The 12,031-nt window shown below is 47.9% G+C and overlaps 1 protein-coding gene across 1 annotated transcript in view; it reads left to right on the forward strand.

Annotated features, from left to right (window-relative positions):
* The window catches only part of LOC114602843 (methylenetetrahydrofolate reductase (NADPH)-like), a 22,383-nt gene extending 11,266 nt beyond the window's left edge, over window positions 1-11,117 (forward strand). Inside the window, exons 2-5 of the mRNA XM_077930937.1 lie at window positions 3,078-3,260; window positions 6,573-6,674; window positions 8,046-8,165; window positions 10,268-11,117. Coding sequence (XP_077787063.1) covers window positions 3,078-3,260; window positions 6,573-6,674; window positions 8,046-8,165; window positions 10,268-10,465 — 603 coding nt within the window. The 3' untranslated portion in view covers window positions 10,466-11,117. The remainder of the gene's footprint in view (window positions 1-3,077; window positions 3,261-6,572; window positions 6,675-8,045; window positions 8,166-10,267) is intronic.
* Window positions 11,118-12,031: the final 914 nt, after the last annotated feature.

Genomic DNA, 12,031 nt, shown 5'->3' on the forward strand with positions numbered 1-12,031 from the left:
TTCCAACATAAATAAAAACAGAATAAAACATATATATATACACACACACACACACAGTGGTACCTCGGGTTAAGAACTTAATTTGTTCTGGAGGTCCGTTCTTAACCTGAAACTGTTCTTAACCCTGAAGCACCACTTTAGCTAATGGGGCCTTCAGCTGCCTGCTGCGCCGCCGGAGCACGATTTCTGTTCTCATCCTGAAGCAAAGTTCTTAACCCGAGGTATTATTTCTGGGTTAGCGGAGTCTGTAACCTGAAGCGTCTGTAAACTGAGGTACCACTGTGTGTGTGTGTGTATATGTGTGTATATATATATATATATGTGTGTGTTTGTGTGTGTTTGTGTGTGTGTGTGTAAATATAAATACACACACACACACACACACACACACATATATATATATATATTCTCTGATTTACAATTTAGAATATTCAAACCACCTTAAAATATCAATGGCTTTCTTCTTCTCTTTCCGTGGTTCATTTTGCATAACATAAATCCCTGCATATTTTACATAAACTAAAGCATTCAGTATTCCATTATTACATCCGTCAAAACTTATTTACACTGGTGAATTTATCTTAATGCTGTCAACGTTTTCAAGTGTACACAATCCCACCCCACCCCCATATATTCAATAAACATTTTCCAATCTTCTTTAAATGTGTGTTTTTCTTGTTCTCTTATTCTGTATGTTAGGTCCTCAAGCTGCGCATATTCCATCAGTTTTAAACTGATAAAATATTTTTAAAACTTCCCTCTACCTTCAGATGTCTTCAGATGTCTTCCAAAGGTCGTGTAGTTACTTATCTCCTTGGCTTGGGGGAGAGGGTTGCATAACTCCATACCCTCCAACATTTCTCTGATGAAAATTTTGTTGTTTAGTCGTGTCCAACTCTTCATGACCCCATGGACCAGAGCACGCCAGGCACTCCTGGCTTCCACTGCCTCCCGCAGTTTGGTCAGACTTGTCAGCATCGCCCTTGAGCCAGTGCCACCAACTGGACTCATCCACTTCAGCCCGACTGGGCTAGGCAAGCTGGGTAGCACTTCCAGAGACCACCTTCTGCACAGGAACAGGTCAAAGTGCTATGGACTCACAGCTTAGAGTTGTGAACACCGGATTCACTCCCACAAGAAGACAGTCGTCACACAGCAGAGTCTAGCAGAGTATATAAACAACTCGGAGAGCAGCTCTGTAGAATATCTTCTTTATTCTATAACTACAACTATAATACAACTATATACAGAGCTAAGTAGGTCTAAGCATAAATGAATGCTGAACCGCACTGAGTGTCTGCAGCTGCTCTTAGCAGCAACCTTATCTTAACACACAATCTCTCTCTAACACTCTCTCTCTCCAACACACTGACTGACTGACTCTTTGATGTGGTGCTGGAGCAGAATAAGTAGAGAGCAGAACTCGCCTCCTCCTCTCTGGAGAATCAGCAGACTCCTCAGGAGATTCTTGGATATGGGAGGGGTGAAATCTCCTCAAGACTCATGTTTGTAGCTTCGAGAACACTGTCCAACCATCTCGTCCTCTGTCGTCCCCTTCTCCTTGTGCCCTCCATCTTTCCCAACATCAGGGTCTTTTCCAGGGAGTCTTCTCTTCTCATGAGGTGGCCAAAGTCTTGGAGCCTCAGCTTCAGGATCTGTCCTTCCAGTGAGCACTCAGGGCTGATTTCCTTCAGAATGGATACGTTTGATCTTCTTGCAGTCCATGGGACTCTCAAGAGTCTCCTCCAGCACCATAACTCAAAAGCATCAATTCTTTGGCGATCAGCCTTCTTCTGATGAAAATAGGGACTCTCTAAAAGGGGGACATTCTGGAATCAAATCAGAAACCAGGGCGGCTTCTGTAGATCCAAAACTGCCCCTGGAAAATAGGGACACTTGGATGGTCTTGTTTCAGGCGTTGCTTTCTGTTCCGCAGCTGTGAATTGTAGGAACAGAACCAGCTGCTTTGTACAAAGTCTGAACTTTGGTTCCATCTACCTCAGTATTGCCTACACTGACTGGCAGCAATGGCTCTCCTATTCCCAGCCCTACCCAGCCAGGAATTGAACCCAGGGCCCTTCTGCATGCTGAGCAGGCCCTTCTCTACTGCTGAGCTACAGCCCCACATTAAAAGGTGCTTGAAGGGACTTGGAAAATCAGGTGTCAGGGAGATGAGTAACTCTACAACCTTTAGAAGACATCTGAAGGCAGCCCCATATAGAGAAGCTTTTTAATGTTTTATTTTGTCCTCTTTTGTGTGCCTCCTCCTCGAGAGGTCCAGAGGGTGGCAACACGAGAACAGGGCCTTCTCTGCAGTGGCTCCCCGTCTATGGAATGCTCTCCCCAGGGAAGTTTGCCTGGCACCTTCATTACACACCTTCCAGTGCCAGGCAAAAATGTTCCTTTTGAACCTTCCTTTGGTTGATTTGATTTACATCCTACGCCCTTTTAAAAGGTGTGGGGTTTTGGTTTTTGTTTTTTGGAGGGGAGGACTATTGGGTGGTTGTTTTTATTTTTAATTTTGTGGTTTTATATCTTGATTTTTTTCTGTGAATCGCCCTTAGACCCCTGGGTATAGGGCGGTATATAAATTCAATAAATAATAATAATGCTTTTAATATATGTTGGAAGCTGCTCAGAGTGGCTGGGGCAACACAGTCAGATGGGCAGAGTACAGTGGTACCTCGGGTTATAGACGCTTCAGGTTACAGACTCCGCTAACCCAGAAATAGTACCTCAGGTTAAGAACTTTGCTTCAGGATGAGAACAGAAATCGCACGGAGGCAGCGGGAGTCCCCATTAGCTAAAGTGGTACCTCAGGTTAAGAACAGTTTCAGGTTAAGAACGGACCTCCGGAACGAATTAAGCACTTAACCTGAGGTATCACTGTACAAATAAATTATTGTTGTGGTTAACACATGTGTGTGTCTGCTTGAGGTATAACAGGGGGAAGGAATTTTAAAATTTAAGGGGATTTGGAAACATGGGAGAAAGCTGTGCATTTGTGTGCACACACAACCTGCCCTTTCTCCTTCCCAAAATATTGATATTTTTTTTCTCTCCCCCCCCCCCCATAGGTGACCTGCCTGCCTTGGAACGATGATCCTCTGGCGCCCGAGACCAACCTTATGAAAGAAGAGCTGGCCAAGGTGAACAGGAGAGGGATCCTGACCATCAATTCCCAGCCGAACATCAACGGCAAGCCCTCCACCGACCCGATTGTGGGCTGGGGTCCCGACGGAGGCTACGTCTTCCAAAAGGTAACATGGCTGGGGACATTATGCTCTTCTCTTCTTCCCTTCCATCTCTCAGTCCAAGCAGTTCTGTCCTCTTGCAGAAGATCAATTTTTGTGTGAAAGGAAGAACCATACTGCCTTTCGTGGCAAAGCTTTAGGCACTTCCAGGGGTCAGGCTGGATGACCTCTGGGGTCCCTTCCACTCCACAGTTCTGCGATTCCAAGTCGTGTGCTATGGCAAATTAGGAAGATAGATTTGTTTGACATGTTTATAGGCTGCTGTTCAGGGTCCGGTTTCAGGAAATGCTATACATCGCTCAGTAGGGATAGGAACACAGGAAGTTAGTTGTTTTTTAACATGAAGTCATATACAGTGGTACCTTGGTTCTCAAACACCTTGATTCTCAAACGCCGAAAACTTGGAAGTGTTCAGGCGGCTAGTCCTAGTCTTTATAACCCTGTACCTTCTTCCAGAAGGCAGAAGCTGAAAGAGATCATTTCCGGGTAGCGCACTATCCTGCACTCTCTCTGCCGCTTTCTTATGGCACCTGGAAGAATAGAATTGATCCAAGGTGGGAAGAGGGCACCCAGTTATTCTCTCCACAGTCTTTACAACCCTGGACAACATTGTTTTTCGCCTGACCGTGCAGCTCCCAAACCACACACACAGACCATAATACACTCTCCACAGTGCAATGGTAAAATGCCATCAACAGGTCCTTTCAACCCTTCTCTTTAGACACAGGAACATAGGAAACTGTGTTCTGCTTAGTCAAGCCATTGCTCTGTCCAGCTCGGTCTCATCCATACGGACTGGTAGCAGCTCTCTGACGTTTCAGACCAGACTCTCTCCCAGGCAGACCTGGAAATGCGGAGGGTTCAACCTGGTCCCCAAGGCCTTCTGCATGCCAGGCAGGTGTTCTGCCACTGGGCTGTGGCTCGTCCCCTCGTCCTTTAGCTTGAAAAGTTGATCTGTAGCTGTAACTTGGCCCAAGCAATTCTCAAGTGGCAGGGCGTAGCCAAGGCCGGCTAAATCAAAGAAGGCTGGCCGCTCGGTGCCGGCAGGTGTCAGAAGCAGTAGAGGGAAAGAAAGATTCCCCACCTCAGAAATATTGAAGTGTGGGGACAGGGCGGGGTGTGTGTGTGACAAGCCCCTTACAATGAGCGAGTATATAGTGGGGGGAGCTGTGACCCTCAGCACCAGCTGGCTACAAAGCAAGCGGTGGGGTGATTAAGCAATGCTAGCAGGGGGCTAGCAGATCTGCCACTTGCGAGACAAAAGGATGCAGGGCTGCAGATTTCAAAAGCTCTCATTATGAGCCCATGGGGCGCTGTGTCACCGGCCCCCATTAAACGGGGACCTCCACTGCGAAATTGCTCCCCTCCCAGTGAGCCCCCAGAGCACTTGTATTATTTGTCTTGCTTTCGAAAGCAGCCTCTTGATCTTCGCCACACACCCCTTTCCCCCCCTTTTTAAAACTCTGACCACAATGAGAAACCCAGTCTATCTAGTTCAGTGTTTCCCAACCTTTTTTGGGCAAAGGCACACTTGTTTCATGAAAAAAATCTCGAGGCACACCACCATTAGAAAATGTTTAAAAAATTAACTCTGTGCCTATATTGACTATATATAAACTTTTACTTATGTAAAAAAAAAATAAAAAAATAGTAACAGCATAGAAGGTAATGGTTAGGCCCTCTTCCAAATCTGCTGGGTTTTTATTTGCAGGGACTGTTCTACATGGGAAAGCATTCAGCACTGTCATTCTCCCATCTGCCATCTGAATTGGTACTATTCTGGGTCAACTTACTCTGCTGCATGTGTAGATGAAAATGGCACCAAGTGTGGGGGAGGGGGCAGAACAGGTTTCAGATACAGGATATTAAGCATACACGTACTTCAGATTGAACTGGTTGCTTGCTTTGCAAGTTTTCATTTCCCAAATGACTGCCTTGGCAAGCGCAATACCTACCAGGCTCAAGGCCGGTCTCGCGCTGCCGCTTCCCGTGCTCTCAAGGACCCGGGAGGAGGAAGGCGTGAAGGGAATCCTGAAGGCGCGAAAACCTCGCGCATGCGCAGGCCTTCCGCCTGCGACAGCCCAGTAGGCCGGCCGAAGCGAGCGGCGATGGGATGTGGGAGGGAGCTCGCTCGCCGCCCCGCGTGTGCCTATGTGGGGCACGTTACAGCCCCGTGACGTCAGCGCCACGCAGGCAGCCAGGCAGGCAGACGGCGAGAGCCCCGCGCTGGGCGGCCTCTCCTTGCCGCCGCCGCCCCGCCTCTCGCCGTATGACTCGCCCGCCTCCCTCTCGCGGCACACCAGGCAACGTCTCGTGGCACACTAGTGTGCCGCGGAACACCGGTTGGGAAACACTGATCTAGTTTACCTTTCCGTTGAAACAAAAAAAGCATTCCTAATAATATCCAGGTTTTGGATCAACCAATTCAATTTATTATTATTTTTTGGTACCGTCTCCCTTCTCTCTTAATCCAAATAAGATTAAGGTCAAGTGAGACTTTTGCTCAGTGCCCCAAAGCTAATCCCAATGTGAACTGGGGGGTGGGGTGGGGAGGAGGGTCTTTTTCTTCAGAGAGGCAACTGGCATTGCTGTTTCTAAGCTGCTCTGCTCCACATGGTAGCAGAAACACTGAAGTAGAGCAAAATTGATTTAACACAATCACAGACCAATAAAGGCACAGCCAAGCAGTACTATTGTAATAGTAAAATCTAAGGTCTTATATATATAAGAAATGTTCATAAATGTACCAACCAAGCACATACATAGATCAGCACAGGAAGACCGACCTGAAACCATTTTGACTCCCAAACTGACCAAATGTTTTCTCTGCAAGGAGGGAGGGGGTGAGGGAGCCTTCCCATTGTCTCAGGAATTGAGAAATCACCATCTCAAAGGAATGGCCAGACTACCAGGAAAGGCAATCAGATAAGGCATTATCAGATAAGCTGGCAGACAGGAAAAACAACAGCATTCAAATTTCTGTTGTAGACCGCCTTTTCTGTGATGTAGGTATGATGTATGGAGGGGTAGTCTTGAGTGACAGGGCAGGGAATTTAAAATGTTTATATAAGGCCTTGCGCACCATTGTTCTGGGTTCCCTATTAGGGACTTTGTCTTCTTTCCATCTCTGGGCCAGTAAGAACCGGGTGGCTGTCGTCGCATACATAAAAAGTATTTTCTGCTCCCTGGGAATATCGGCACCTACAATTCCTAATAGAAAAACCTCTGCTCCCCCCCCCCCAAGTTAATTTAAACATTTAAATTGTGCCATTGCTGGGATTCTTTGGTGTCAAGATCTCCTCTCTCGACTCCTTCCAGGCTTACCTGGAGTTCTTCACCTCCAGCGAGAACGTCAGAGCCCTCCAAACAGTGTTGAAGAACTACGGCCAGCGAGTGAATTACCACATTGTCAATGTCAAGGTGCGTCCTTCCTCAGTGCCAGATTACCAAACAGACAGACTGGGCACTGGCCTACGAGCCTAGGGGCCCCTCAACAACGGATCAAAATGATATTGATTTGATCTTGAAAGAAAATTGGGAGATTCTAACTGCCTAGGAGCCTCCACAGGGTTTAATCCGACACTGGTCCTTCCAGTAGGCTGGCAGTGAAGACGTTTCCGTGGAAACTTGGGATGCTTGGACTGAGAGCGGATGTGGGGAGCAAACCCTCTGCTTGTGATCTCTGGAGAATATTTTGAGAACTGTTCAGCCTCTGCTAGGACAATTGGCATTGGGTTCATGGCTCCTCCTTGTGGCCCAGTTTCAATGCCTCCTGTTTAGCCAGAGAATCTGATCAGCTGAGCATATCGTTCCCTGGAGGAGTTTTCTGGATGCAGGGAGTAGTAGTAGTAGTAGTAGTAGTAGTAGTAGTAGTAGTAGTAATAATAATAATAATAATAATAATAATAATAAATAATTAATAATAATAAATTTATTATTTATACGCCACCCATCTGGCTGGGTTTCCCCAGCCACTCCGGGCAGCTTCCAACAGAACACTACAATAACCTATTAAACATTAAAAGCTTCCCTAAACAGGGCTGCCTTCAGATGTCTTCTAAAAGTTTGGTAGTTTTTTTTCTCTTTGACATCTGGCGGGAGGGCGTTCCACAGGGAGGGTGCCACTACCGAGAAGGCCCTCTGCCTGGTTCCCTGTAACTTGGCTTCTCATTGCAAGGGAACCGCCAGAAGGCCCTTGGCGCTGGACCTCAGTGTCCAGGCAGAACAATGGAGGTGGAGATGCTCCTTCAGGTATACTGGACCCATGCCTGTTCAGTTGGGCCTGAGATCTGTAAAAAAGAAAAAGAAAAAAGGTAAAGGACCCGTGGATGGTTAAGTCCAGTCGAAGGCGACTATGGGGTTGCAGAGCTCATCTCGCTTTCAGGCTGAGGGAGCCGGTATTTGTCCGCAGACAGCTTTCCGGGTCATGTGGCCTGCAGGACTAAACCGCTATTGGCGCAACGGGACACTGTGACGGAAACCAGAGCGCACAGAAACGCCGTTTACCTTCCCACCGCAGCAGTACCTCTTTATCTACTTGCACTAGGGTGCTTTCGAACTGCTAGGTTGGCAGGAGCTGGGTCCAAGCAACGGGAGCTCACCCCGTGGCGGGGATTCGAACCGCTGACCTTCTGATCGGCAAGCCCAAGAGGCTCAATGGTTTAGACCACAGCGCCACCCGTGTCTTGAGATCTGTACAGGCCTGGCAGCAAGCTAACAGGTGTATACAAAACAGTGGTGCAGCTGTTTCCCTCTCTTCCTTCTAAACAACCTCCTGTTTCCCGTTGGTAGGGTGAGAACATCACCAACGCGCATGAAATGCAACCCAATGCTGTAACGTGGGGCATCTTCCCCGGCAGAGAGATCATTCAGGCGACGGTTGTAGACCCGGTTAGCTTCATGTACTGGAAGGTAAGAGGGTTATTCTTCCCTGCCCTGCCCCAAACACCCAGGAAACTCTTAGCCTGTTGGTACAGATCTGGGGCTTTGGTAAATTTCCGTGGAAAATGTATGTGAACAGAAGTACAAGGTGCCAATTACTATTCCCTAGAACTTGTGGTACCGGGGTACCTCTGCTCCTCTAATAACAACTTGGGGGTAGAACCCCCCACTTTTGCCTGCACAGGTTCAGTGAACTCATAGGTCTGTATCAAGTCATAAGAACATAAGAACCCACTGGATCAGAGCAGTGGCCCATCGATGATGATGGTGGTGGTGGATAGGCAAACTAAGGCCCGGGGGCCGGATCCGGCCCAATTGCCTTCTAAATCCGGCCCATGGATGGTCCAGGAATCAGTGTGTTTTTACATGAGTAGAATGTGTCCTTTTCTTTAAAATGCATCTCTGGGTTATTTGTGGGGCATAGGAATTCGTTCATCCCCCCCCCCCAAAAAAAATATAGTCCAGCCCCCCAAAAAGTTTCAGGGACAGTAGACCGGCCCCCTGCTGAAAAAGTTTGCTGACCCCTGATAATGATGATTGATTGATTGAGTGAGTGAGTGAGTGAGTGAGTGAGTGAGTGAGTGTATATACCGCCCTATACCCGGAGGTCTCAGGGTGGTTCACAGACAAATATAATCAGAATAAAAACAACAACCCAATAATACCCTACTCAGAAAAGAGCCACATTTTAAAAGGGTATAGGATAAGGTTACCAGACGTCCCCGTTTTCCTGTGGACAGTCCCTAGATTCACAAATCAGTCCCCTGACAAAATCGTATCATTCCTATTGAAATTGAAAAGTGTCCCCAGATTCATTGAAAAAAATCTGGTAACCTTAGTATAGGATATTAAACAGATCAGCCAAAGGCCTGGTTAAAAAGGAACATTTTTGCCTGGCACTGGAAGGTGTGTAATGAAGGCGCCAGGCGAACCTCCCTGGGGAGAGCATTCCACAGACGGGGAGCCACTGCAGAGAAGGCCCCGTTCTCGTGTTGCCGCCCTCTGGACCTCTCAAGGAGGAGGCGCACAAAGGAGAGCCTCAGAAGATGACCTCAGGGTCAGGGTAGGTTCATATGGTCACATCTAGTCACATTGGCTAAGCAGGGGCCTTTTCTGAATGCTAAGGGCCATAGCTCAGGGGTAGAGCATATGCTTTGGATGCAGGAGGGGCTCAGGTTCATTTCTCAGCACCTCCAGGTAGAGCTGGCAAATGTCCCTGTTTATGCAACACTGGAGAGCTGCTGCCAGTTAGTAGAGGCAGTGCTGAGCGTGACAGACCAAATAGTCTGGCTCTGTCTAAGGCAGCTTCTTCTGCCTGTAGCTCAGCGCAAGGGGATCTGCTTTGCACGCAGAATGCCCCGAGTTCAGTCTCTGGCATCTCCGGGGAGAACTGGGGGAGAACCCAGCCTGAAGCCCTGGAGAGCCACTGCTGGCCAGAGCAGGCAACACTGAGCGAGTTGCGCCGATAAGTCTGAGTCTGCATAATGCAGCCTCTTCCATACGCTCATTCCCTGAGATCATCCTCCGAGACCCTCCTTCGTGTGCCTCCTCCTTGAGAGGTCTGGAGGGTCGCAACACGAGAACGGGGCCTTTACTGCAGTGGCTCCCCGTCCATGGAATGCTCTCCCCAGGCAAGTTCGCCTGGTGCCTTCATTTTTTTTTTAAAAAAAAATTATTCATTTTTCATTTTCGTTCATTACATACATCTCAAATTCTCAAAGACTTCCCCCAACTTTTTTGGTTTGTTTCTATTTTTACCCACTTTGCTATAATTATCCACCTTTAGGTGCCAAGCAGAAACGTTCCTTTTTAGTGCAGGCCTTTGGTTGATCCGATTTGCATCCTAGGCCCTTTTAAAATGTTTCGTTTTTTTATTATGTATTTTGTGATTTTATATCTTGATTTTATTCTGTGGACCACCCTGAGACCCCCGGGTACAGGGCGGTATATAAATTCAATAAATAATAATAATAATAATAATTTGTTTCCCATAGTTCCTCCTGCACTCCCACCCCCACCTCAAATTGTTTTTAAGTGTGACCTGCTTCTCTCTCTCTGCCCCCCTCGGACAGGATGAGGCCTTTGCCCTGTGGATCGAGCAGTGGGCCAAGCTGTACGAAGAGGAGTCCCCCTCTCGCATGATCCTCCAGTACATGCACGACAACTATTACCTGGTCAACTTGGTGGACAACGACTTCCCCCTGGACAGCTGCCTCTGGCAGGTCTTGGAAGACGTGCACACGCTCTTGAACTGTCCGGCGGAACCTTGAAAGTTGAGAAAAGGCACGCAGCCTCCCAGATTTGGCTGGCAGCATAGTCAAAAACCTTAGGGATGCGAGGTTGGAACCACAGTGGCCCAGACACTCCTCTAGGGGGCGCTGTTGGCTGAATTTCCCCCCCATTGCCTTCAAAGCGGGAGGCCAGTTAAGACAGGCACATCTCCCTTCTGATCCAAAAGACTCTGAGGATGTTTTTGAGCCCTTCTTGGGTTATTACAATCCCTTTCCCCCTTATACTAATGGCAGCTAGAAATCCTTATCCCCACCCCAACCCCAAATCTCTGTCTGGCCCACCCCCCATGTTTCTGGGTTGCACTCTAAAAAAGAAAGCTTTCAGCTGCTGCTTCAGTGCGCACCCTCTGATCAATGGGACTGATGGCTTCACAAGCCTCTAGTTCAGAACGGGAGTTGCAGAAAACCAGGATGAGCACAGCCGCCTGCGACGCAACTGCCCTCCTCTGGGGAGCCGCAGTGTGTGGCCGGCTATTTATTTTGTTTTTATTTTATTATATAGTCGCAGGATCGTGGTCTTCTTCCTGCGTCTTCTCGTTTTCTCTTGCAGGGGAGGGGGAAGTATTTAAAATGCTTGTAAAGGGAAGGAGAGAAGTGAAATCGAAATGAAATAAAATGTAGTTGATGCCTACGTTGACTTGCCTTTTAAAAAAGAACGGGAGGGAGAGCTTGGGACTTACTAGGGACTCACGTTGTAGCAGTGTGGCTGGGGGCACAGCATGGTGAATGCAGGGAGTTATGGTAACATGGTCCCCCCCCAAAAAAATCACCCATGGCTGGTGTCCATTGGGACTTGTGGGGCAGAAACATATGGGCGCCGGGCGCCATTTTGAATCAAGATGGCGGAACAAAGCATGACACCGGCATGACTCTACCCATTTGGGGGCATAGTTTCTTGTGATATTGTTGCCAAACTCTACATTAGGGGTTCCTGGAGGGAGTGGGGGCACACTTTTTTAAGCTGTTGGAAAGCTGGGCAGCATTTTGCAACAAGATGGTGGACAGAAGAATCACTTTTGCATGGCTTAGGCCTGTTCGGGGGCACAGGTTCAGCGGCATCTTGAGATAATACAAGAGTTCCTGAGGATTGACGTCAGTGTTTGGGTGCCTTTTTGAACCAACATGCCAGATGGAAACGTGACTTCAGCACGACTTTGCCTGATTTTGGGGTCCATCACGGTGTCCTGTTGCACCAGAAGCAGTTTATCTTGTGCTGTATTCACCACCCTCTGTAGGCACCTCCTATCAGTTGATGTCAAACCAGTGTACCACACTATGTTGCGGTATGAAAGGACAATCAAATGTTGATTGACATTGTTCTTTCGCAATGCACTGAGGAGATGAAGTCTCCGTTGGGCCTTCTTAACCAGCTGGGTTGTATTGATTTTCCAAGTAAGGTCTTCACTGAGATAAACTCCCAGGAATTTAAAGGAAGAGACTCTCTCCATACAGCCCTCCCCAATGTACAGCGGGGCTAGTTCTCTCTTCCTCCGAAAGTCCAACACTATCTCCCTTGTCTTGCTTAAGCGCACAAATAAGACCAGG

The sequence above is a fragment of the Podarcis muralis genome, chromosome 7 (genome assembly GCF_964188315.1).
Source record: "Podarcis muralis chromosome 7, rPodMur119.hap1.1, whole genome shotgun sequence".
NCBI classification, from domain to species: Eukaryota; Metazoa; Chordata; class Lepidosauria; order Squamata; family Lacertidae; genus Podarcis; species Podarcis muralis.